The 23,785-nt window shown below is 34.9% G+C and overlaps 3 protein-coding genes and 1 long non-coding RNA gene across 6 annotated transcripts; 2 read left to right on the top strand and 2 right to left on the bottom strand.

Moving 5' to 3' along the window:
- Window positions 1-15: 15 nt before the first annotated feature.
- LOC149731517 (nondiscriminating glutamyl-tRNA synthetase EARS2, mitochondrial-like) lies at window positions 16-5,701 on the bottom strand. The gene is made up of 11 exons (XM_089884806.1): window positions 4,960-5,701; window positions 4,466-4,703; window positions 4,109-4,216; window positions 3,694-3,876; window positions 3,289-3,484; window positions 2,414-2,581; window positions 1,972-2,199; window positions 1,403-1,524; window positions 917-1,052; window positions 170-267; window positions 16-110 (listed from the first exon to the last, which is right to left on the bottom strand). The coding sequence occupies exons 1-11, from the start codon at window positions 5,072-5,074 to the stop codon at window positions 86-88; spliced, it is 1,617 nt and encodes a 538-aa protein (XP_089740932.1). The 5' UTR covers window positions 5,075-5,701; the 3' UTR covers window positions 16-85.
- An 872-nt stretch (window positions 5,702-6,573) lies between these two features.
- Window positions 6,574-12,455, top strand: LOC149731518 (calnexin-like). Of its 3 annotated transcripts, none has more exons than XM_089884802.1 (15): window positions 6,574-6,734; window positions 6,804-6,883; window positions 7,085-7,219; window positions 7,502-7,649; window positions 7,787-7,855; window positions 8,078-8,280; window positions 8,562-8,672; window positions 9,154-9,304; window positions 9,693-9,887; window positions 10,172-10,312; window positions 10,728-10,840; window positions 10,911-11,016; window positions 11,125-11,197; window positions 11,625-11,730; window positions 11,919-12,455. In XM_089884802.1, the coding sequence occupies exons 1-15, from the start codon at window positions 6,675-6,677 to the stop codon at window positions 11,962-11,964; spliced, it is 1,737 nt and encodes a 578-aa protein (XP_089740928.1). In that variant the 5' UTR covers window positions 6,574-6,674; the 3' UTR covers window positions 11,965-12,455. The 3 variants fall into 3 exon arrangements, with proteins under 3 accessions (XP_089740928.1, XP_089740929.1, XP_089740930.1); XM_089884803.1 differs by having other exon boundaries at window positions 11,922-12,455; XM_089884804.1 differs by having other exon boundaries at window positions 10,929-11,016.
- LOC149731519 (uncharacterized protein C18orf63-like) lies at window positions 12,232-18,932 on the bottom strand. The gene is made up of 10 exons (XM_089884816.1): window positions 16,448-18,932; window positions 16,242-16,388; window positions 15,670-15,823; window positions 15,242-15,345; window positions 14,862-15,050; window positions 14,167-14,316; window positions 13,967-14,074; window positions 13,531-13,647; window positions 13,400-13,454; window positions 12,232-13,154 (listed from the first exon to the last, which is right to left on the bottom strand). The coding sequence occupies exons 1-10, from the start codon at window positions 16,550-16,552 to the stop codon at window positions 12,892-12,894; spliced, it is 1,392 nt and encodes a 463-aa protein (XP_089740942.1). The 5' UTR covers window positions 16,553-18,932; the 3' UTR covers window positions 12,232-12,891.
- A 1,341-nt stretch (window positions 18,933-20,273) lies between these two features.
- Window positions 20,274-23,766, top strand: LOC149731520 (uncharacterized). Its single transcript, XR_016385703.1, has 4 exons — window positions 20,274-21,769; window positions 21,830-21,889; window positions 21,942-21,978; window positions 22,244-23,766. It is a non-coding gene; the product is annotated as an uncharacterized LOC149731520 (long non-coding RNA).
- Window positions 23,767-23,785: the final 19 nt, after the last annotated feature.

Below are 23,785 nucleotides of genomic sequence, written 5' to 3' on the forward strand. Positions count from 1 at the left end.
TGCACAGAAAACGCATGAAGTATGTTTTTTTTTTTTTTTTTTGTAAAGACATAAAATGGCAGCAAAGAAAAGTAGGAGCAACGGATTATTTTTTTCTTAAATATTCGACCCTAAAATAAAATGTATTAAGATTAGAGAAAAATCCATCATTAATATGCATATTTCTTACTCTATCTCTCGTTCTATGTTAGAAAGTGCTCTATCCAACCTCAGCAGTGATTCTCTCTTGTTCAGCATCAGCAGCAAGTCCACTATCTTTGGCCCTTGCTGCAATAATGAACAATTCAAAAACTTGACACCCTTGTCACAATGTCCCAAAGGTTTTAACAGTAAAACGGCGTGACAGTGATTAAGAGTTGCAACGTGTAACCTATTGTTTACCCCAGGGACCAAGGTGGCGTGAATTAATCAGCATTTCAATTGAAGTGAGATTACACAGTCACAACCTAAGCCTCTTGAATCAATCAAATTGACGCTTAATTTATTGGAATTGATTTTCTGCCACAACAACAGATTTCAAGCTTTCGAATATATGCCACACTGTATTTATCCTTTAAGTGTTACACAAACAGTGCTTTTCATTAATTTTAGTTGCGACTAACATGGGTAGGCATGCATGCCTTGGAATTAAATACAATAACTATATGTAAAAAGTCTACACAGACGTATTAATATGTTAACTGCGTTATGATAGATTAATTAAAGGTGTAAACATGTTCATATGGCAGAAAGCCCACTATGGCTTTTTTAGAAGATAGGCATATATGGAACCTATCATTAATTATCTTTGTTTTTATAAATACTGCTTGGTTTCCTACCTAAGATTTAAAAACTGTTATCTTAAAACAAATTACGTATTAAAACTGATAGTAAAAAATATTGAACAAAATTTATATTTTCCACCAACATACTATACCTCTCTTCCAGACAGTAATTTGCGTAGAAACTTCATAACTTTAGGGTAGTGCAAGCCCTTTTCCCTCCCATGATTGTTTAAATAAGAAGCAATAGTTTCAACATCCAATGGTTCCCATGTTACAGTGTTTAAGAACCTGGAAAGTACATGAATTAAACCATATTGTATAAACAAATGTTGTTTTGTTGCTATATCCTCTCTTTTTGTCTAGAATATTTCTAAATTTTTGCTATCGTAATTGAAGAGACAAATAAAACAAATACCATAAATATGCCTATTGTTGTTTTGCCATGGTTAGATAAATCAAAATCCCTTTTTTGCAGATTTATTTTCCAAGCTTTTTTTTTAATTTGTCTTTATTAGAATAAATAATGTTATAGTTAAAACAATTTTCTGTAGGATAAATAGGCCAAAATGATTTGTAGAAGAGCTTCACAATAAAGAAAATTCTGAAGTTAATGCCATTAAAAGATTCCAGTGCCATACCTAATAAAGTCATACAGAAATTCATGAAACATTGTATCTTCCTCGCTTATTAGTGGTTGTGGACGACACCAAAGATAATCATATTCTTCTTTAATTAGATCATTCAGCTTTACAATGTGACCCTGGGAACACAATATCACTGTAATGTAGATATGGATCTAAAAACATTGTACAAGAAATCTTGAACGAAATATTTAAACAGAAGAATGCAACTGTATCACCTTTCATCATTTAATCAAAATGCTCCGAACTGTACATTTTTGAATTCAATCATTTTTTGCAGTTTCTTTTGTGAAATATTTATTTAGTTTGCATTTAAATTGATAAAGTTAAATAATATAATTTATTAATTTTTTTAGGTATTAATATTAACCATTGTCTTTTACATAAAAAAAATATAGGGAATAAACACAATATGTAAACATAATGAATAATGAATCTTAATGTGTTTCTAGGTATTTTGGGCCTTTTGGCCAGAGTTGGCCTATTTAAGTAGCTGGTCATATCCAATTTAATATAATACCTGTACAGAGAAAAATAAAATTTCAGTGCAATAAAAATACATTTACCTTTCTACTGCACAGAATTCCATTTAAATATTTATCAATTTCTGTTGCAGTGAATTCTTCTTGGTTAAAAATCAGTTCTTTTTCGAATTTCTGCTCTAAGAGTTGGTACAGCTCTTTCCTGACGCCCTGCATCACTTTTTTATCACTAGATTCAAACTTATGTTTTGTGAGCAATGTACTGAAGTCATCAAGCTTCGAAAAGTCGACAATAGCATCAGAAAGAACAAGCTGCAACGAAAGAACAAACAACTGTCCATACAATTATTACTTAGGTAAAGAACCACTGTAATAAAACAATCCATGGATGTACAGTACTCGTATAAAGGAAACTATTTTGTGCACAATTACAGCGAATGTAAATAAACTACGCATCTATTTTCAAAAGTCTTTCAAGATTTTCGGAAAAATCTATTTATTGCAGTCCTAATATAATGACACCTACTCTGTAAGGGTTAAATGATTGTTCCAAAATATTTAGCAGCTCATAGTGGTTTGATGCACACACAGGAAAGTTAATATTTGGAAACCCTGAACCATAGTAAGCCATGAAGTTCAGTAACGCACATGGGGAATACCCCTTTGCTCTTGATTCTTCCACGTAAACATCACCCTGGAGAAAATGGAAATAAAAAAATGAACTGTATTTTTAATATTTTACTCTGTAATGCAGGGGTGCAACAAGCAATTCTATACTTTGAATAAATAAATAAATTTATCTTTATTCACCCTCACTGGCGGGGCTATCGAATTTGTTATAACATGGTGTTCTGTTTCACTTTTCGGCTAGATTTGAGTCACCATGTATGTAACTTTGTGGGTGGTTTTCTTTTACTAGATCTATTTTTTTAATGTATGGCTGACAATTTAAATAACCCATAATAGACCACTGGGTTAAAGAAATGGCCATTAAGTGCTCAAGGACACAAACGAGAAAAGACACATACACCCAGACTGAGGTACATACGTAATGACACTTTGGTAGCCATTTGAACCCTAACTACCAATTATCTTTGAACAGAATATTGGTAAATCAGTGTTTTACTCTAATATGATTGAAATCAAACTTAAACCATGTTTAAATCATAGGGCCCATGGTGTGCCACGCCGCGGAACATCACTCTCATAGAATAGAAAAAAAAACATAAAAAAATACCCCAAAAATATAACTCACAAAGTAACATACTTGGTAACTGTAAGCTGGCATGGGGTGTATGAAACAGTACACTTGTATAATGACTGTTGTTTTTGGGCCACGCGAGGATAAAGTAAGTTATACTTACATTCATACATACAAACAATATAAACTATTAAACTTACTTGTCGTTTTGACAGCTTTGAGCCATCTTTATTGATGAGTAAAGGAAGATGCATAAAGGTGGGAACTTCCCAGCCGAGCGCTTCGTATATTTGAACATGCTTTGTGGTAGATGTCAGCCATTCCTTTCCCCGTATCACATGAGATATCTGCATCATATGATCATCTACTACATTAGCAAGATGGTAGGTGGGAAACCTGGTAAATTCGCTTGTGAAAATGACCAGTTGAGTAGCGTTTTTACCTCTTTGAAACTCTTATCAGTAAAACGTTGAGTGATATTTTTGCTTCTACAAAATTTTATTGGTAAAAAGGTAAGTAACATTTTTGCTGTTTAAAATCTAATTGGCACATTTTTATTAAAAAAAAACTAAAAGTTACAGGTTGACACAATTAATTCCACCTACCCATCTGACTTTAAAATAACTGGATCCCCCTCAAAATGTGCATTATGACTGACTTTCCCAAACAATGCATCCTCAATTTGGTGAAATTCATCTTTCAAGCGAAGTCTGATGACATAGGGAACTTTTTGATCAAGATTTGAATTAATTTCTGCATCCGTTAATTCTCGGCATCTGTTGTCGTATCTGAACAATAATGAATTAAAAACACAGTTCGGCACCGTAGCACAGGTGATTAGCGTGCCTGTCTCTAAAAAAACCCTAAAATAAAAACCAACAAAGTAACATACTCGGTAACTCGTAAGCTGGCACGAGGTGTATGAAACAGAACACTCCTGTTTAACGACTGTGGTTATCCGGCCACGCGAAAATAAAGTAAGTTACATTCATTCATTCAGACACCAAAACTAGAAACCACCTTCCAGTTTCTTTTCTTTTGATTTGATCTTTTTTCAAAATTGCCAACCTTCTTTGAGAACAAAAACACCGATAAGCAGCTCCACTGTCTACTAGCTTGTTTGCTATCCTGACGGACAATTTCAAATTTGAATTTATTTGATAGGCCTATGGCATGGTTTGACACAGCAAATTTTTAAAAATTATTAGGAGCAATATTAGTTAATAAAATGCAGTGTAACTGTAAGGTAGGATTTTACTTACAAAAGTTATTGCCAAAATGTTCTGTCTTTATATATTCAACAGTAACAATAGCTTCACTATATCTTTGAAACATAAAAAAACATACATCGCCATTTAATGTAAAAAGCAAACTTACGCTTGATAACTTTTGATTCTTTCACTCTGGATGTAGGGACCAAACTCTCCTCCTTTTTCCGGACTCTCCTGCGGATGTAATCCTGCCCATTCTAGCGTGGATAAAATACTGGATGTTGCTCCATCGACGACCCTCGTCTGATCTGTGTCTTCAATTCTAACGATGAATTTTCCATTGTTGGCTCGAGCAAAAAGGTAGTTGTATAATGCTGTTCGAAGACCCCCAATATGAAGAAAGCCTGAAAAAATACAGAAACAAATTTAAGTGAGAAAACATATATGAAAAATTTTACTACAAAGATTTTTATTTTCGGGGTCATTTAGCTGTGTGTTTCTGTGGCAAATAATTGTAATACAAAACAAGTCATGTTATGTTTTTTCTCGATTGACGTGCATTTAAGATAGCACTGACATCAGTAAAATATGGTTTTTCTGCAGTTGTATTATATATGCAATCAGCCAATAGTTTGGCAAGAACAAGAAGTGAAACCATACCTGTAGGTGATGGGGCAAACCTAACTCTAACTTCTTTATGAATTAATCTTCTTAAATGGCGAGATGAAATGCCGGAGCTGAGACATAATCTCTTTGTGATGCTATAAGTTAACATATCAGGGTAAGACGAGACCTAATTTGTGGTCCTTTAAAAATTTTAATTGTGAAAAATGTTTGCAAACAGTGAGTATATGGTTATATGTACTTGGATGGAAATTTTTTAATCGGTAACATGTTGATCATATATACTGGTAGAGTGACACAGGCACCAAGTGCCAAAAATTCTAATTGCAGGTGTTACAAATTTGTCAACAATTAACACTATAAAATAAATAACGATCAATTTGCAGGATTTTGAGCTGCAAAAGTGTTATTTTGTTGCAAATGGTCTTGAAAACGCAATGAAATTCTAGCAGTTGTTTTTAGATATTTCTGCAAGCAATGTAATGAACAGTCCAGCTCTTTCGATGACACTTTTCGTGACGTGAAGTCATTTACACAGTCCGCAAAGCATCCTTCTGTCAGTTTGTTGTATGAAGAAAGAAATTCTTTGAACTGCTTAACTTGGTCCCCAGCAGATGCTTCCACAGACTGGTTGACTCCAGAAATTGAAGCCATGAAAATAAAGTTTAAGGTGTTTCCAGGTTTAAATGCGTTCGTATTGTTGTAAAGAGTTTGCTACACGTATCGTATGAGCCTGTTAACAGTGTGAAGAATTGATGTTAGAATAAGTTAACCAAAGCATATATACTAATATATATAGTATATATGCTTTAAGTTAACTATGGTACGTTCGTATAATCGTATGTACATGTAATATTTGCTTAGCCCCAATAATTGGGTCACGAAAGAATTACAGTTACAGAGCTTAACGCCCTATTTAAGTAGACATGTGTTCCGCATTGCGAATAAAATATCCGATATGCAGACAGCGGCCATTGCGTCAGGTGTTTGGTCTGCGTGAAAACACGGGCGCATCCATCTTGGATTTTAAGCGCACACGATATCTATGAGCAAATCACTCGCTCAAGTTTGTATTTTCAAATACCTTTCTATCAAAAATTGGTGACAAAAATTGTTTTACAAATTAATTTATATAGCGATAATGGTATTTCCATTACGATGAAGTCAATTACTTCCGCCAAAAATAACTGAAACTTTAAGCACATGTCTAAAATCACATTACGGAACGATGGAAGGCAAAAACATTTCGTTTAGTGCAAATTTTAAAACAGGCAAGCGACCCACTTGGCGATCTGCTGACCAAACAGTTGGGTTCCCGGTAGTTTACGCATGACTAATCCCATTTCGTCCATTCACCGAACACCACGCGATCGAGAATGATCGTTTGTTTTAACTGCCGCGACTGAAGTCTCTGTGAGTTTGTGCCAGTTCCAAGCTCACATGATCTATTATTAGCAGTTGCACACTTCTTTTACCGTATGTTAGCTAGCGGATTTCCCTGTGGCGGTTTCGCTCTGTTTAATTATTATATTTTAATTAAATTCTGTCGTACCAATTCAGCGCACTATTGTATCAGCAAGAAAGAAGGCGATAAGACGTTTTCGTAGGAAAGCGTCCATTATTTTGCTTTGCGAGAAATTTTATTCATGTTGTATATGCAGAACAGAAATTAACCTCTCTTTTATAACCAATAGGTCGTTTTGTACTCATATTTGTATAGGTTAATATATTTATTCATGTTATAGTGCACTATGTGGAAAGTTATTACATTGGTATTGTGTTTTGGATTAGTTTGTGCACAGGAGTCTACGGTAAGCCCAACTTTTATATTTTATAGCAAAGTTATTCAGCATGTTTTATAACAGGATATTACATTACAGGGTCCTACCTATGTTACACCAGTTCCAAGTGGAAATGTGTTCATAGATGAACCATTTGACTCAGATGATGCATTAGAAAGGTAAGTAAAATAGAGTTCTTATATAAAATTGGGAAGTTTGTTTTTGAGTGGATTCGCTAATTTATTAAGGTTTATTACAACAGTGTTGATCAAACTACATACGTTTAAATTTTCCACCAAAATATCAAATTTGCATAAATTATGGAGAAAATCAAACTTTCAATATTATATTACTAATGTAATATTACTTTCTTTTTGTAGTTGGACACAGTCACAAGCCACTAAAGATGGAGTTGATTCAGATATTGCTAAATATAATGGGAACTGGGCAGTTGAGGGTCTGGCTGAAAACGCATTGCCCGGTGATCTAGGTCTTGTACTAAAAGGCAAAGCAAAGTAAGGACGTTTTTTGTAATTTAAATTAAATGTAAATATGTTTTCAATTGTAAGTGTGTTTTAACAAATTTTAACAACAACTGTTGTTTTGGTCAAATACCCTGTCTTTTCGTATGAAATATTGCTAAATCTTCGCTACGCTACCATAATCAAAGAAGACAAGTAAAATGATTATCAATATGTGAATAAATAGAAATACCAGCTGTATCATTTATAAAATAACTTACATCAGAATGTAAATGTTTAATGAACCATTTCATTAAAACTTGTTGTTTTGTGTAGGCATCATGCTATTGCGGCAAGTCTTGACACAGTCTATAAATTTGAAGGCAAACCATTCATAATGCAGTATGAGGTAAATTTTCAAACTGGAATTGAATGTGGAGGAGCATACGTGAAACTGCTGACACATTCGGATGGTTTGGACTTGGTAGGTTGATATGATAATTGTAAAAATAGCATAATGGGTTAATTTTGTATGTTAATATGATAATGGCAAAGTAATTGTAAAAACGGCATGAAAAGTTATTTAAAACTGTAATACTATTTTCATATTCTCCTTTGCAGAGTGATTTCCGAGACAAGACACCATACACAATCATGTTTGGCCCTGATAAATGTGGAGAAGATTACAAGGTATTTTTGTTGAGTTTTGAGTTTTATTGTGTCGTAAAAGGCCCAATATCAGTAGCAGCATGTCTGCTGTAAAATTGCCTGCCGTTGTTTGAAAAGGTTTTTTCTTCCACAATTTGCTATGTAACAGGACTAAAATTTTAAATATTTAATAGCCTATATGGAAAATGAAACAGATTTATTAATAAACATGTCAGAAGCTAAATATGCATCACATTCTCCCAGTTACACTTCATTTTCCGCCACAAAAACCCTAAAACCGGTGAGATTGAGGAGAAACACGCCAATAAACCAACCACAGACTTCAAATCTTATTACACGGATAAAGCATCCCATCTTTACACACTTGTCATCAACCCAGACAATTCATTCCAAGTTCTTATTGACCAAACTGTGATTAATTCTGGAAATCTTTTGACGGATTTCACGTAAGATACTTTTATAAACAAAATTGAGAATATATATATATGTGTATATATATATAGGCCTGTTTTTTTTAAATGCAGTAGTTATTAAATTACATTAGTTTATTCTTTATGTTCATAAAGCTTTACAAAAGCTCTGTTTTCAAGGATTTGGCATAAGTTACATTTACGAATAAAACTGATCATTCTACATAGGTCTGATGTTGTAACATGCAGTAATTACGTAGGGACATTTATGTAATCATTTATGTTTATTAAACTTTATATAACTTGTGTTTTTTTAGTCCTCCTGTCGTACCACCAAAGGAAATTGAAGACAAAGATGACAAGAAGCCAGAAGATTGGGATGAGAGAGAGATGATACCTGATCCGGATGCAACAAAACCAGATGATTGGTAATAAGTTACTTATCATTTTGAGCATTTGTCTTCCGTGGTGGTCATTAATTATTCAGAGTCTTAGGTTACCATCTGCTTTGTTATTTTGTAGCATTTGTTTAAAAGGGGCAATTACTATAAATAGTTAAAAGCTTTGGAACTGTGTTGTAAATTTTTGTTGACTGTTAAAAGGTTTTTTTGCAACAGGAATATGTTGAAGACCAAATTGTGATCGGTGGCACAGTAGTTAGTATAATACATTTGTATTAAAAAAAAAAAAGATTTGTACACAAGTCTCATTTAATTTACTTATGGATAGTAACTCAGCAATGAACCAAATTTAAATAACACAAATCTTAGAATACAAAATGGTAAATTAGTGGCTAGTGCACATATTGTAGAATTTGAATAACACTTAATTTTTAGAATACAAAACGTTACATCAGGGCACATAGTGTAAATTCAGTTAAAATGCTAACTTTTTAAAATTATATTTTAGGGATGAAACTGCTCCAGCAAGAATTGTTGATTCAGATGCTGAAATGCCGGAAGGTTGGCTTGAAGATGAACCTCTTTACATACCTGATCCGGATGCGAGTATGCCAGAAGATTGGGATGAGGAGATGGATGGAGAATGGGAAGCTCCTAAGGTAAGGACCGCTTTCAAGCTTTGGGAGGTCTGTTGGAGATTTGGTTATGGTTGAGAAATTTTGGTTAATTTTACAAAAATTTGGTTAAGAAAAATATTTTTTGGGGGGGCTAGTTTATTGTTTAGTGGTGTAGGTTTTTATGGTGCAGGGTATGCGAGCTTATTGGGAGAATTTTGTAGAAGTTGCAACAACCCCTAGATTTTCGGGGTATGCAAGCTTATCGGGAGAACTTAAAATATTCTTAAAAGCATACAAACTTATTCTTACAGCTGGCATACTTTGTTGTCACAAACCCCTGGAATTTTATATAATTAGCCCTACTGTTTCTATTGGTTATGTTTTTTAAAATCTGTATGGTAAAAGTAGCATACAATTTTATTTTTTCTAGGTCGATAATCCAAAATGTGCGGAGGCTGCTGGTTGTGGGACATGGGAGCCACCCATGATTGACAACCCTGAATACAAAGGTATATGGTCGGCTCCTGAAATAGCAAACCCAGCATACAAAGGTATTTGGAAGCCAAGGATGATCCCAAACCCCGGCTACTTTGAAGATGAATTGCCTTACAAGATGTCACCAATTGTGAGTGGTTTGTTATGGTTTTTTCAGAGGTGTTGTGGTGAATGTAATTAAGTGGTATATAATTATGTTTGCTCCTTTAAATGTGTGCGGTTTACCTACCTGTTGTATTTTTTTTGGTCAATATTGGCCTAAGTTTCAGGTTCTATGGCATGTCTTGCTGAAGGACCTTACTTGCATTAAATTAAACCTATTGTATTATTATTTATAAATTTAGTTTTTATGAATAAATAGCAACTTGTTGTTTTTGGTGTGTCACATAATTAAGTGAGAATAATATTTTGCAGGGAGCAGTTGGCTTCGAACTGTGGTCCATGAGCGAGGACATTTATTTCGACAACATCCTCATCACTGATGATCGTGAAGTGGCTGATGATTACGCAGAGAAGACCTGGAAACTGAAGAAGCAAATTCGAGCCGAGAAAGAGGTATTTTTAGTTTTTTTTAGGAAAGTTACAGAAATTCTTGGTTTTGTTGAAAAATTGTTCTCAATATAAGGAGATAAAGAGACTTGAGGCGAAAAGGGAAAATGAGTTAAAGAAAAGGAAGAAAAATAAAAAGAAGGCACGTGTACTGGTGCATGGCGGGTGTTTGGTAGCAGGGTAGTTTAGATTTTGCTGTTGACTCAAAAGTTAATAATGATTAAATAAAAATAGAAATCAAAGAAAGGAAAAAAATCAAAGGGGAAACGAAGGCGTCTTAGAAGAAAAAATACAGACGAGGTTAACTTGCATGGGTTGTAGATTTATTTGGGAAAGGGGGAAGGTGTAATAGTAGCCGCACTGTTGTGTGTAGTTGATAAAGTTATATTTATATTCTTAAAGTTGAACCCTATTTTGGCAGCCAAGCTTTGTACAAGGACTGCTTTCAGCAACTGAAGAAAAGCCGTGGTTGTGGATCATTTATGTGCTGGTGGTTGGACTGCCGGCTGTGCTGCTCTTTGCTTTCTGTTGCGGGTAAATTTATTTTGTAAAACTTTTTTTTACGGTAAAATAATTTTGGAAAATATTTTTAAAAAAATGTAAGTTCAAATTTTGGTTGCAGTGGTAAGAAAAAGGCAGATCCTAAGAAGACTGATGAAGCCACACCGGATGACCCACATGAGTCTGAAAATGAAGATGAAAATGACAAGGTAAGAATAGGATTAGGATATTTTTTTATATAAACGCATCTTTTAATGCTTCTTAGATTTGATTGGATATTTTTTCTGCAGCAACAATAAGTGAGTTTTATTTTTCAGGAGGAAGAAAAAGAAGAGGATGGAGAGGCTTCTCAAGATGAAAACAAGGAAGAAGCAAGTCAGGAAGAGGAAGGTAACTATGGTGTATTTATACAAGCGTTGTGATTTACCGTAATGAACAAAAATCCTCATTAAAACAAAATCTATGCAATAATGATACCTTATGGCTTAGGAAAATGTTATTATACAAGTTGCTGTTGTTATTTCACCTTGTTTTGTTATTAATCTAAGCATGTTGAGAAACTGTGCAATAATTTCCTCCTGGAAAATCTATTTACTGTTTGGCCAATTATACCTGTATGTTCTTCCAGTACTATTAATTTTAAATTGTATAAAATCATGGGGTAATTTTCAATGTATAAATCCAAGCATGATAAGATAAAAACATACAATATTTTCACCCTGGAAAATCCATTTATTGTTTGGCCAGTAAGACTTGTTTGTTCTTCCAGTACTATTAACACACTATAAATCATGGCATCAAATATCTTTTTATACAGAAGCTGCAACAGAGGAGACAGGTGATGGAGATAAATTAACTAAAGAAGATCTGGAGAAAGATGACGATGAAATTCAAGCTCTTGAAGATGATAATAGTCCAGTGAAGTGAGTAATATTAATTGTTTTGTGTTATATTGTATCTTCCTAACTGGCAAATAGGTTTTAAAGTATTGAGTATCAAAATTGTTCCGTATTTTTTTTTTTTTCGGTACAGCATCTTTACCAAACTGTTGTGAAATTTTTGATATATAAAATTTACTCGTATTTAGGTTTAATTTTCATGTTTATTACAGCAGCAGGCGTTCACCAAGAAAACGAAAGCCCAGAGTACAAGATTGAAGGGGATGGTTGTGGGACTTCATATTTTAGATTCAAAAAGTTGGCAGAACAATTTAACGAATTTATGGAAAACTTTGGTTGTTTCATTATCACTGTGTGATAAACTGATGTCAGATGGTTTATTTTTACACAAAGATCCATATCACGCTGCTTTAATGTAAATATTAATGATTGCTTGCTGTTCTATTTCCAGTGTCCCGCAATTAATAGGAGTAATACTAATTACAACTACCAGTTCTGTTGTAATTTTGCAGTTTGCATAGAAGATTTTCTTGGTCTTTCTTGGTATCTTTTTACCAAGAAAATAACACTATGCAACAGGCCCCCAATCTTGTAAGACCGAATCCTACTATATAATGTAGATTTCAAATGTTGCATGTTTGCTTAGTAGTGGTTTATGGTTCTTGTACGGGTATTGTGTAAAAATTCTCTTCGATGTTACGTTTACAACTCAGTATGATGTCACAATAAACAGAAAGAAATTTTCTCCATTTTTTTGTATTTCATGAAAAAAAAAAAAACAATTTGCAAGAAAGGAATAAACATTAAGTTTATGTACATTATATATACAAAAATATGTAAAAAGTAGGATTTGATTAGGGTAAAAGATTCTAAAATAGAATTTTATTATTTACATATATTACAGGAAAAAAAATATATATTATATAGTAGGGTGGTGGAAGATAGGGCTTTTTAAATATCCTGATTCCTAATCAAGTTTAAACAATTAACAACCATCTATGGAAGTCGTAAAGATTCAGTTTTAGAATTCTTTGAATGTTTTTGTTTACTACCAAATTCGACAAGAAAATAGAATGAAAAGGTGTCCCATCTTCCCCACCCTATACATATAATATTACAGAATAGAATGAAAGGGTGTCTCATCTTTCCCCACCCTACTATACACATTATATTACAAAACAAATATTATTTGTCTGTTGAATTGCTAGCAGAGCAAAACAGGCTATCAAATTTATGTTTTGATTTTTTGGGCTTGCCCCCCTTGTTTGCAGACTGAAAAAGCACGTCAAATTTTCCCTTCTTTTTTGCACCAGAAGTTGCAGGTTTGTTTTTCGTTGGTGGCTGAAATGTCTTGGTTTTCTTTCCGAACACAGGCACTAACCTTCCATTTGCATTCAATGGCAAACTTCTCTTTATTGTATCAACATTAGGAACACATTGTATTGTATCTGTAAATGATTACTTTATTTATTATATAATAGGTTGGGAGAAGAAGGGACACCTTTAGCAGATAATATCCAAGTACCCTGATCGTGTTTTAAACAATTGCCAACAGCCAATTGGATTGTGAGGATAAGGTTTTATATTTGTTATGTTCTTTGCTTACTGCCAAATGGTTGGACAAATAGAATGAAAAAGTGTACCATCTTCCCCCATTCTACTATATGGTAAAACTATAAAACCAGGAACTTACCTTTATTTAAATGCTGATTTGTTTGACTGGATCGAATAATTTCTGGATTGGGTGCCTTTTATGCACAACAGATTATAATATAAAGAAGAATACCACTTACAAATTTCATAATAAAGAGCGAATATACTTACTTTAACTGATGATGCTGACATAAAGGAAGAGTTAAAATTTGAAGGCTTGCTAGCACTTGGACCTTTTATAGATGGCAACGGTGCTATCTTAAGATTCTGTTTCACTTCAGGCTTTAACTGTAAAAGTACTTTATAGGATAAAAACTCTAGACTGACTGTGCTAGTAAATGCTCTGCATATTTTTGCCCTTTGCAATGAGCTTGAGATAATTACAAGCTTTATTAACTAAACCTGTTGCTAAAATTTTGTAACACAATCTAACAAACTGATGTTGTACCACCTCATCTTTTACTTGGTCTAAGCTAAGACTATATTGATCTATATACAACTTAAAGATAAAGCTAGATTAAGCCCTATCAAAACCTTTTAGTAACTTTATAAAAATTTCTTAAGTAACCTAAATTTCCATGAATGATAATGCAATAGATAATCTTACATTAGAAGCTGGTGAGAGTAATGTTGTAGCAATAGAGGGCGGTGAAGTAAATACGAGCGAAAACCCGCACAGTTTTTCAAACTTTTGCTGAACAGATGCCATAAAATTCTGTTAAAAATGTTTTGTTTTGCTTTTAAAAAGTTTAAAAAAAAATGTCCTAAACTTTTTTATAAATTTAAAAAAATAAAAATTTTACTTACTCTCGTGATGTCTGGTGCATCGCATCGTGGCATGCATTGAATTGGTCTTGTACGTAAGCAAGTTAGTGGGTACGTAAAGGAATGGCCATTCATATTCATCACCAATACACTGCAGTATATTTCATCTTTTTCTGGAAGTCGATAACCATACTGAAATAAATAGTTAAACTTTAACATATAACAAAATCTGGTAAAGATAAGAAAATATTAATAGGTAACATACATGGTAACTCGCAAGCTGGCATAAGGTGCACAGCATTGGTGTTATATCGACTGTCGTTTTCAGGCCACAAGAGGATAAATTTATTCATTCAATTGAGCAGTGAGCTTGATGTACACAACAATTTTTAAAAACAGTAATATCTAAACTTTAGAATCAAGATCTGAAGAAGGCCTTCAAACTACGACTGTTATGCACAAATACACAAACTAATTATAGGACATTGTATGCTGTTTTAAATTATTTTAGGTTTAGGGCTTGTCACTGCTAACCCTAAGTGTAACCCAGTGGTCACTAATGGTTTGTCTAAATTGTCGACCATACAAGAAAAAAACACTGACAAAGTCGAATGGTCTATTTTGTAATGCGAAGCAAACACAATGTCACAATGTGTATGAAACAGAACATCAGTGTGACAGTGGTATAACGATATGTGAGAATAAAAACACAGAAATTCTGCATTTAATATTCTTACCAAATTTTTCCAATATTTCTTGAGATTTGAACATCCTTTCAACATACTATTCAATGTGTCAGTTGTCACATTATGTGAAACAGCAATGACTTGAGCTCTGTTCATTGTTGGCAATACATGGCAGGTAGGAAGGTTTATGGTTCCCTCATGTATTTTGAAATTAGAATCATTTTGAAATCTCTCTAAAGCCTAAAACATGTATTGTGAATGATATTGAATACAATTTTATTTATTTATCTACAATTTTAGGCACACTTTTGAAAACTAATACTAATTAAACATTTTTTTCTTCATTTTAAGAATAATGAAATATAAAAAAAAATGTCTTGAAGATCTATTACTATTTACAAAAAGATGTAAACATTAAACAATAAACATACGTCTGGACAGATCCTAAAATGTTCAAGTTCTGCAGGAGGAAGACGAACAAGATGAGCGTTAACAAGCAACACCATTTCACCATCAACTATTTTCACATCAAGCTCTACATGAAGAAATTAAATGTAATTTTTCTTATGAATTAAGTATTATGTTAAAGTTATCAAAAATTGTAACGAACAACAGTAAGAGTTTAAAATAAAAAAGGTTGCATAGGCTAATCGATTATGCTGACAAATAAATTTTCAACAACTCAAGTGATTGGACTAACTTAATAAGAAAATAGGTGCATTAATAAACGACTGCTGTTAAAATCTTGCTAAAGTTAAAAACTACTTAAGAAAAACTTTCAGATAAAAAGGTTTAAAAATGTATATATATAAATATACACAAAAATGTAGTTTTGTTACAGATAAAAATTCCATCTTACTGACAGCTTCCATTTTAGCACGGCAAGTCAAAAACTCCGGTCCATGAATCAAGTAGTCAGCTACTGCATTCCATTGCGGACTTAGCTTAAAATGCAGTGTGTATCGAACACATCTTTCAATGACATAGTTTTGAACAACAGAAGCATGAATTGCCTGTAAAGCATATATATATATATAGCATGGTGGGGGGAAGATGGGACACCTTTCATTCTATTTTCTCTTTTCATCTGGTGGTAAACAAAGAACATTCAAAGAACTATAGAATCGTATCCTCGCGACTCCCATAGATCGTTGTTTATTGTTTAAAACATGATTAGGTTTATTACAATATTATGTGCTAAAGTGTCCCATCTTTCCCCACAGTACTAAACTCATTTTTAATTAGTGGTTTAAATAACATATGTCACATGCAGTTATTGGCCATGAAAAGAAAAGCTCCGTGTCTGTCCATTTTAATTGTAATAAACTCTCGAATCTGACCCTGATCTAGTGCTCATAGAGTTGAACGATTCGTGTGTAAAGAAATACAGTAAGGATTTTGTGCATGTCAATCTTAGTGTTTTTATTTCACCTTTAAATCTAGCCGTTGACAAAGTGAACTCAGCAAGCGTTTGTAAAGTTGCACATGCATTACCACATCAATAAGTGTTCGGTCGTTGGTTCGTGGAGATGCGAGCACGTCGGCGCATAAATACAACAGTTGTCTGCATTTCAGAACCTCAAAACACAGTTGCAATAATCAAATAAAGTATGCAACAAAACGGGTATTAAGTTTACCTGTATTGCGTACGTATTTAAACCGTTGGGCAATTGCAACACTACGTGACACAGCCGCTGCATTGGAGGTAGTTTCACGGTGAAAATGTAGTCTGGTTGAGGCATTTTTATATCGAGATATTAAACGTATTGAATATTGACTTTATTAAATTTTGAACTTTAATTGCAGCGAAGTTATAAAATTTCCCGCCATTTTAATAAACATCCTAAAGTTTAGCATCGGCAAACGGGGAGTTGATACTTTATGTAATAAATTCAGATTTAAACCGCATATTTAGCCAGTGTTTACCAAGACAGAGCGAGTGCCCAAGCACACCGACACTTTACTAATTTCGTGGCACACTTCGTGCACGCCCACCAATTTCAATATATGACTGATTGTCGCCCCATAGATAGTACATATACGTATATGTACATGTATTATCTTTAGTCGCCACATTGGTAGCGGTGTCAAGCCTCGGTCTTATAAGCCTATAGGGAAACGAGTTTGGCGCGCATCGCGCTTACCACTATGCGCGATAGTAGGAATAATGGTGACAAAAGAGCAAAGCTCTAAGGTCCTATACCTAAGTCAATTGACGTACTAAGACTGACGTAATTTAAAGTGACGTATGGAGGTCCTATACCTAAGACGTATTGACGTACTTTTAAGTGACGTATGGAGATGTGACGTCACTCTTTCATGACGTACCAAGATTCTGACGCCCTAGTGGGCTACACCAAACCAAACCAGAAATTAAATTGCTTTGGTATTTTATTTTCATTTTGCAACAAAGTAGTTACGCAATAAACCAAACGTGATGACTTATTCTCGAAGCTTCTGAAAAATAGAAACAGCGTAACAAAACTACTTCATCATAGAAGTTTGTGGCTGGCGTTGGTGGAAAGCCACTACGGCACGACAAGCCCCCAGCCAATGGTAGTGGGTTTCTACTCTGGTGAGAAACCCTTTGCTGGATAGACCTTACCCAAGCAAGGTTAAACGAACCAATGAGACAAAAATAATACAACGAATACAAACAACACACCGACAAAAAGACAAAAATAGTACAACGAGTGCAGAGAAATAATGCGCGAAGCATGCAACAAACACAACAGCTCAATCATACAAAAATGGGTCGCGGTTAAAAAGTAATTAACGCGAACATAATCAGTGAAACATCTTCAAAGAAGATATGGTTCAAATCCTGAAGGATAATCATCTGCAGTGTACAAATCATTATATGTCCGGCCACAAGGAGTCGAAGCCGATAACGGCTCCACATGTCCCAATCACCTGACAAGTCGCCATGTTGGTACCGCGATACTCTCGTCGTATCTTCACGCAATATAATATCGTTCGGATGTTAAGCACCGCTTCGACCGTCATGAAACTGCGTCGGGTTGTTACGAACCGCACTAAGTGACCTAAATAACCGAGCGTAGCATCACATTACCGGCTGTGACCTAAACTAGCGTAGCACCACTGGCGGTGACGTCCACGCAACAACCCAACAGTAACGTAACTCAGTCTAGAACAAGGACGTAACCGCACCGAACGTTGAGCCTTGAAGACCCATCGACGTATAGCGTAATTGTAACGTGGCCAGCGTCACAATTAGGCTTTTATAGATAATAAACCGTTTTTTTTTTAAATTAAACAATAGGTTAACAGGGATAATAAATTTTAATGAAAAATGAGGGATAAAATCTAAAATTTTAACCGCGTGTATATTATAAAGCGCGTGGATATTACTCGTGTATTTGTGTACCAACATGCCGTTCTTATTAAGTGATTAGGACAATGCAGAATCGCTAAAGGATTCGACCTTTGCAGAAGAAGCACACAATGACGTGTACAACAACAAAATCCGATCCAGCAAGATGTTTGCCATAGCTTCAATGCAAATATTTCATAGACATGCAAAATGCACTAAAGTAGTGACTGACAAAAAGGCTGCCTACATTAGGTGCAGCATAAATGGGAAACAATCACAAAACCGGCAACACTGTAAGAGTGCTCCAGCAACCACACCCCAACAACACACAACTCCTAAGCAAAACCTCAAACCGGTATCCATATTCGTCGTTGTCTTCGTCTTTGCTCTTCGTCTGCAAAACAAACCGAAATTAAGTTTGGGTAAGATGGTCCATGTCTTCATCGTCCCATTTGGTGGTTAAAAAAGAATATTTACAGAATTATATACCTGTATCCCAAGACTTTAAAGGCGTTGTTAAATGTTAAAAACGCAAATCGGATAATATGTTCTAACGGAATTCATCTTACCCCATCTAGTAATATAGTAGGGTAAGAGGACACCTTTTCATTCTATTTTTTCATCCCATTTGGTAGTAAACAAAGAACATTCAAAGAATTAAAAAAACGTATCCTCACGACTCCTACAGAACGCTGTTAATTGTTCAAAACACGATCAGGATATTTGAATATAATGCACTAAAGGTGTTGTCCCACCCTAATATATTATTACAATCTTATCGGAACCGGTTGCTTTTATATAGTGATGTACAGTTTGTATTAATTTTCTAACAAATATTCAATACTTTGAAAACTAACTTTGGCAAAACAATACTTTTTATAGTCTAATGGAAAATATTATAGATTACCTTGCGCTTTTCTTCGGCAGCAAATACGCTGGCTTTTCTGCAACAATAAAATAGTTAAATGTCGGTATAAATTATGACGTCACAATTACCTTCATTTCCGATTCGCGCTGTGTCCTCTTGATCCTCTGTGACGTCACATACCATGTTCTAAAATATAAAAAAGCGGTTTTAAATAATAAAAATTGTGACGAAACCAAAAAACTTACGAAGTGGGTTCTTCTGTTGCGTCATCACCACTTCGTGACGTCACATCTCTGATGTCATCTAGAAAAGAACTGGTGTACGTAACAATGCCTATTGTGATTTATACTTTACCAAATCTTTGATCTTCATGCTTCATTTCTAGCTAACAGCACAAATATACTTTAAGAGTAAGTAATGCGAGTAAAATTAACGTAAGTATAAGTAATGTGCCTTGCGACGACGCAAAGCGCGCATGGGGCCCCATGAAAAAATGTCGCGAAAAGCAAGCGAGTAGAAGAAACCGCAAGATGACGTCGCAAACGTGTGCTCTCGGGCGTACCTAACTATGACGTAATAATCGCGAGCGATGGCGAAGCGGGTATGACGCGACGTCATACAGACGTATTGTGACGTAACGCAGCGATTATGTATACCGATGTCACGTCACGAGTGACAAAATTAAAAAACGTACAGAAATTCCTAGAAAAAAGTTAGTTAAATGTTAAAATAGATTAAAATAAGCATACCAATCGCAAGGCACAATACTAGTGTTATTATAATAGGTTTAAATTTACCTGTATGTAATATACTCCTAAATAGTCCTAGTGTAAATACAATAAAATACTAGTTTATAATGTATAAGTAACACTAAATAACTAATATACAAAAACATATGTCTTAATTAAGTTTAATACTAAACATTATGAATAGTACTTAACTTCAACTCTTGTAGAAGAAACAAATCTAATCCTGGACTGAGTTCATCCAAAGAGTGTTGCTTTGTTGCTGCTTCATCCAAACTGCCTTGTAAAGTTGCAACGTGTTGTAAGGACGGCGCTTTACTTGCCCGGTAATCAGCAAAAAGTAAAAGACGTCCGCTAATCTAAATTATTGAGGCGGAGGGATTTAAATTCCTACGTTTCTAAGTTGCCCTGTGTCTGCTTTCGTATTGTATCTTGAAATGTCGTTTAACCACTAATTTAGCTGTAACTTCTATACTGGTGAGATATAACATACAGGACGACCAGTTTTACATTCATTTTCGCAGCGTCACCGAGTTTTTCAAGCTTTTGTTACATTTTCTAGTTATATATACTAAAAGTTCTGAAATAAAATGTCCCTCTTTACGTTTAGCATGGGCAAACGGGGAGTTAATAATATATGTAATAAATTAAGATTTAAACCGCATGTTTAGCGAGTAATTAACGATTTTTTTATCAAATGTGGTAAGTTTAAAATATATTGTAGGGTGGGGTAAGATGGGACACCTTTTCATTCTGATTTCCCGTCCCATTTGGTAGTAAACAAATAACATTCAAAGAATTATAAAACCGTAGCCTCACGACTCCCATGGACCGTTGTGAATTGTTTAAAACACGGTCAGAATATTTGGATATTATGTGCTGAAGGTGTCTCGTCCTCCTGGATTTATCATTAGAATTAAAAAAGAAGCCATTTTATTTAAGAACTTTTAGAGATATAACTTAGTAAGTGTAACAAAAGCATGAAAAATTCGGTAACGCTGCGAAATTAAATGTAAAACTGGTCGTCATGTAGGTCATGGTGTCTCACCATCAGACCTGACCCGTATAGAATAGGAAATATGTCACAGTTTAATTATTGGTTGAAGCGACAATCCAAGATACAGTACGGAAGCACACACAGGGCAACCTCGAAACGTAGGAATTTAAATCCACCGCGTCAAACATTTCGATTAGCCGACGTCTCCCGCTTTTCGTTGATTCTCAGGCATGTAAAGCGCCGTCCTTACAGCATGTTGCAACTTTACAAGGTAGTTTGGATGAAGCAGCGACACAGCAACACTCTTTGGATAAACTCAGTACAGGATTATATTTGTTTCTTCTACAAGAGTTGAAGTTAAGTACTATTGCCACTGTTTAGTATTACTTAATTATAAATTATGTTTTTATTTAGTTATTTAGTGTTACTTAAATAAAAACTAGACACTAAAATATGACTATAATATTACACAAGTATGCGTAAACCTGTTATAATATTTAGTATTGTGCCTTGCGATTAGCATTCCTATCTTATCTGTAATCTAATTTATTATTTAACAAACTTATTTCAGGAATTACTCTACGGTTTTTAATTTTGTCACCACACACGTCACTCGTGACGTGACATCTTTTACACAATCGCTGCATTACGTCACAATAATACGTCTGTATGACATCGCGTCATAACCGCTTCGCCATCGCTCGCGATTATTACGTCATAGTTAAGTACGCCCGAGAGCACACGTTTGCGACGTCATCTTGCGATTTCTTCTATACGCTTGCTTTTCGCGACATTTTTTTCATGGGGCCCCATGCGCGCTTTGCGTCGTCGCAAGGCACATTACTTATACTTGCGTATTAATTGTGCTGTTAGCTAGAAAAGAAGCATGAAGATCAAAGATTTGGTAAAGTATAAATCACAATAGGCATTGTTACGTACACCAGTTTTTTTTCTAGATGACATCAGAGATGTGACGTCACGAAGTGGTGATGACGCAACAGAAGAACCCACTTCGTAAGTTTTTTGGTTTCGTCATAATCTTTATTATTTAAAACCGCATTTTTTATATTTTAGAATATGGTATGTGACGTCACACAGGATCAAGAGGACCAGGAGCGCGAATCAGGAATGAAGGTAATTGTGACGTCATAATATAAACTGACATTTACCTATTTTATTGTTGCAGAAAAGTCAGCGTTTATGCTGCCGAAGAAAAGCGCAAGGTAGTGTATAATATTTTTTATTACCATAAAAAAAAGTATTTTTTGCCGTAGTATTACTGCATAGGGTAGGGCAAGGTTGGTTTCGTGAAGTACATAATACTCATTTTTCCTATTAATGTTTTTTTTAACATTCAACAATGCTCTTTTTCTCTTCCGAGGTTTGGGGATACGAATATATAATTTTGTAAATATTATTTTTAATCTACCAAATAGAACGATAAAAACACGGACCATCTTTAACTAAATTTATAGGTTTGTTTTGCAGACGAAGAGCAAAGACGAAGACGACGAATATGGATGCCGGTTTGAGGTTTTGCTTAGGCTTAGGAGTTGTGTGTTGTTGGGGTGTGGTTGCTGGAGCACTCTTACAGTGTTGCCGGATTTGTGATTGTCTCCCATTTATGCTGCATCTAATGTAGGCAGCCTTTTTGTCAGTCACTACTTTAGTGCATTTTGCATGTCTATGAAATATTTGCAATAAAACTATGGCAAACATCTTGCTGGATCGGATTTTGTTGCTGTACACGTCATTGTGTGCTTCTTCTGCAAAGGTCGAATCCTTTAGCGATTCTGCATTGTCCTAATCACCTGATAAGAACGGCATGTTGGTACACAAATACTTTGAGTAATATCCACGCGCATTATAATATACACGCGGTTAAAATTTTAGATTTAATATCTCTCAATTTTAATAACATTATTATCTCTGTTAACAGATTGTTTAAAAAATAAACAGATTTTTTATTTACAAAAGCCTAATTGTGACGCTGGCCACGTTACAATTACGTTATACGTCGATGGGTCTTCAAGCCCCAACGTTCGGTGCGGTTACGTCACTGTTCTAGATTGACTTACGTTACTGTTGGGTTGTTACGTGGACGTCGCCGCCAGTGGTGCTACGCTAGTTTTAGGTCACAGCCGGTATAGTGATGCTACGCTCACCTATTTGGGTCACTACCGGTATACAGTGGTGCTACGCTCGGTTATTTAGGTCACTGTTAATGCGGTTCGTAACAACCCGACGCAGTTTCATGACGGTCGAAGCGGTGCTTAACATCCGAACGATATTATATTGCGTGAAGATATGACGAGAGTATCGCGGTACCAACATGGCGACTTGTCAGGTGATTGGGACATGCGGAGCCGTTATCGGCTTCGACTCCTTGTGGCCGGACATATAATGATTTGTACACTGCAGATGATTATCCTTCAAGATTTGAACCATATTTTCTTTGAAGATGTTTCACTGATTATGTCCGCGTTAATTACCTTTTAACCGTGACCCATTTTTTGTATGATTGAGCTGTTGTGTTTGTTGAATGCTTGGCACATTATTTCTCTGCACTTGTTGTACTACTTTTGTCTTTTTGTCGGTGTGTTGTTTGTATTCGTTGTACTATTTTTGTCTCATTGGTTTGTTTAACTTTGCTTGGGTAAGGTCTATCCAGCAAAGGGTTTCTCACCAGAGTAGAAACCCACTACCATTGGCTGGGGGCTTGTCGTGCCGTAGTGGCTTTCCACCAACGCCAGCCACAAACTTCTATGAAAGTAGTTTTGTAACGCTGCTGTTTCTATTTTTCAGAAGCTTAAAGAAAAGTGATCACGTTTATACTTTATTTTGCGTAACTACTTTATATTGTTGCAAAATAAAATATCAAAGCAATTTAATTTCTTGTTTATTGCATAGTGGTATGACGTCAAAAAAATCGTCGGCGCCGTGGCATAGTGGTTAGCGCGCCTGCCTGTAACCCAGAGGAAGGCTCGACGTTGCTACCCATGTGGGCGTATGTGTCCTTGGGCAAGACCT

Source organism: Ciona robusta, chromosome 9, assembly GCF_009617815.1.
Source record: "Ciona robusta chromosome 9, ASM961781v2".
NCBI classification, from domain to species: domain Eukaryota; kingdom Metazoa; phylum Chordata; class Ascidiacea; order Phlebobranchia; family Cionidae; genus Ciona; species Ciona robusta.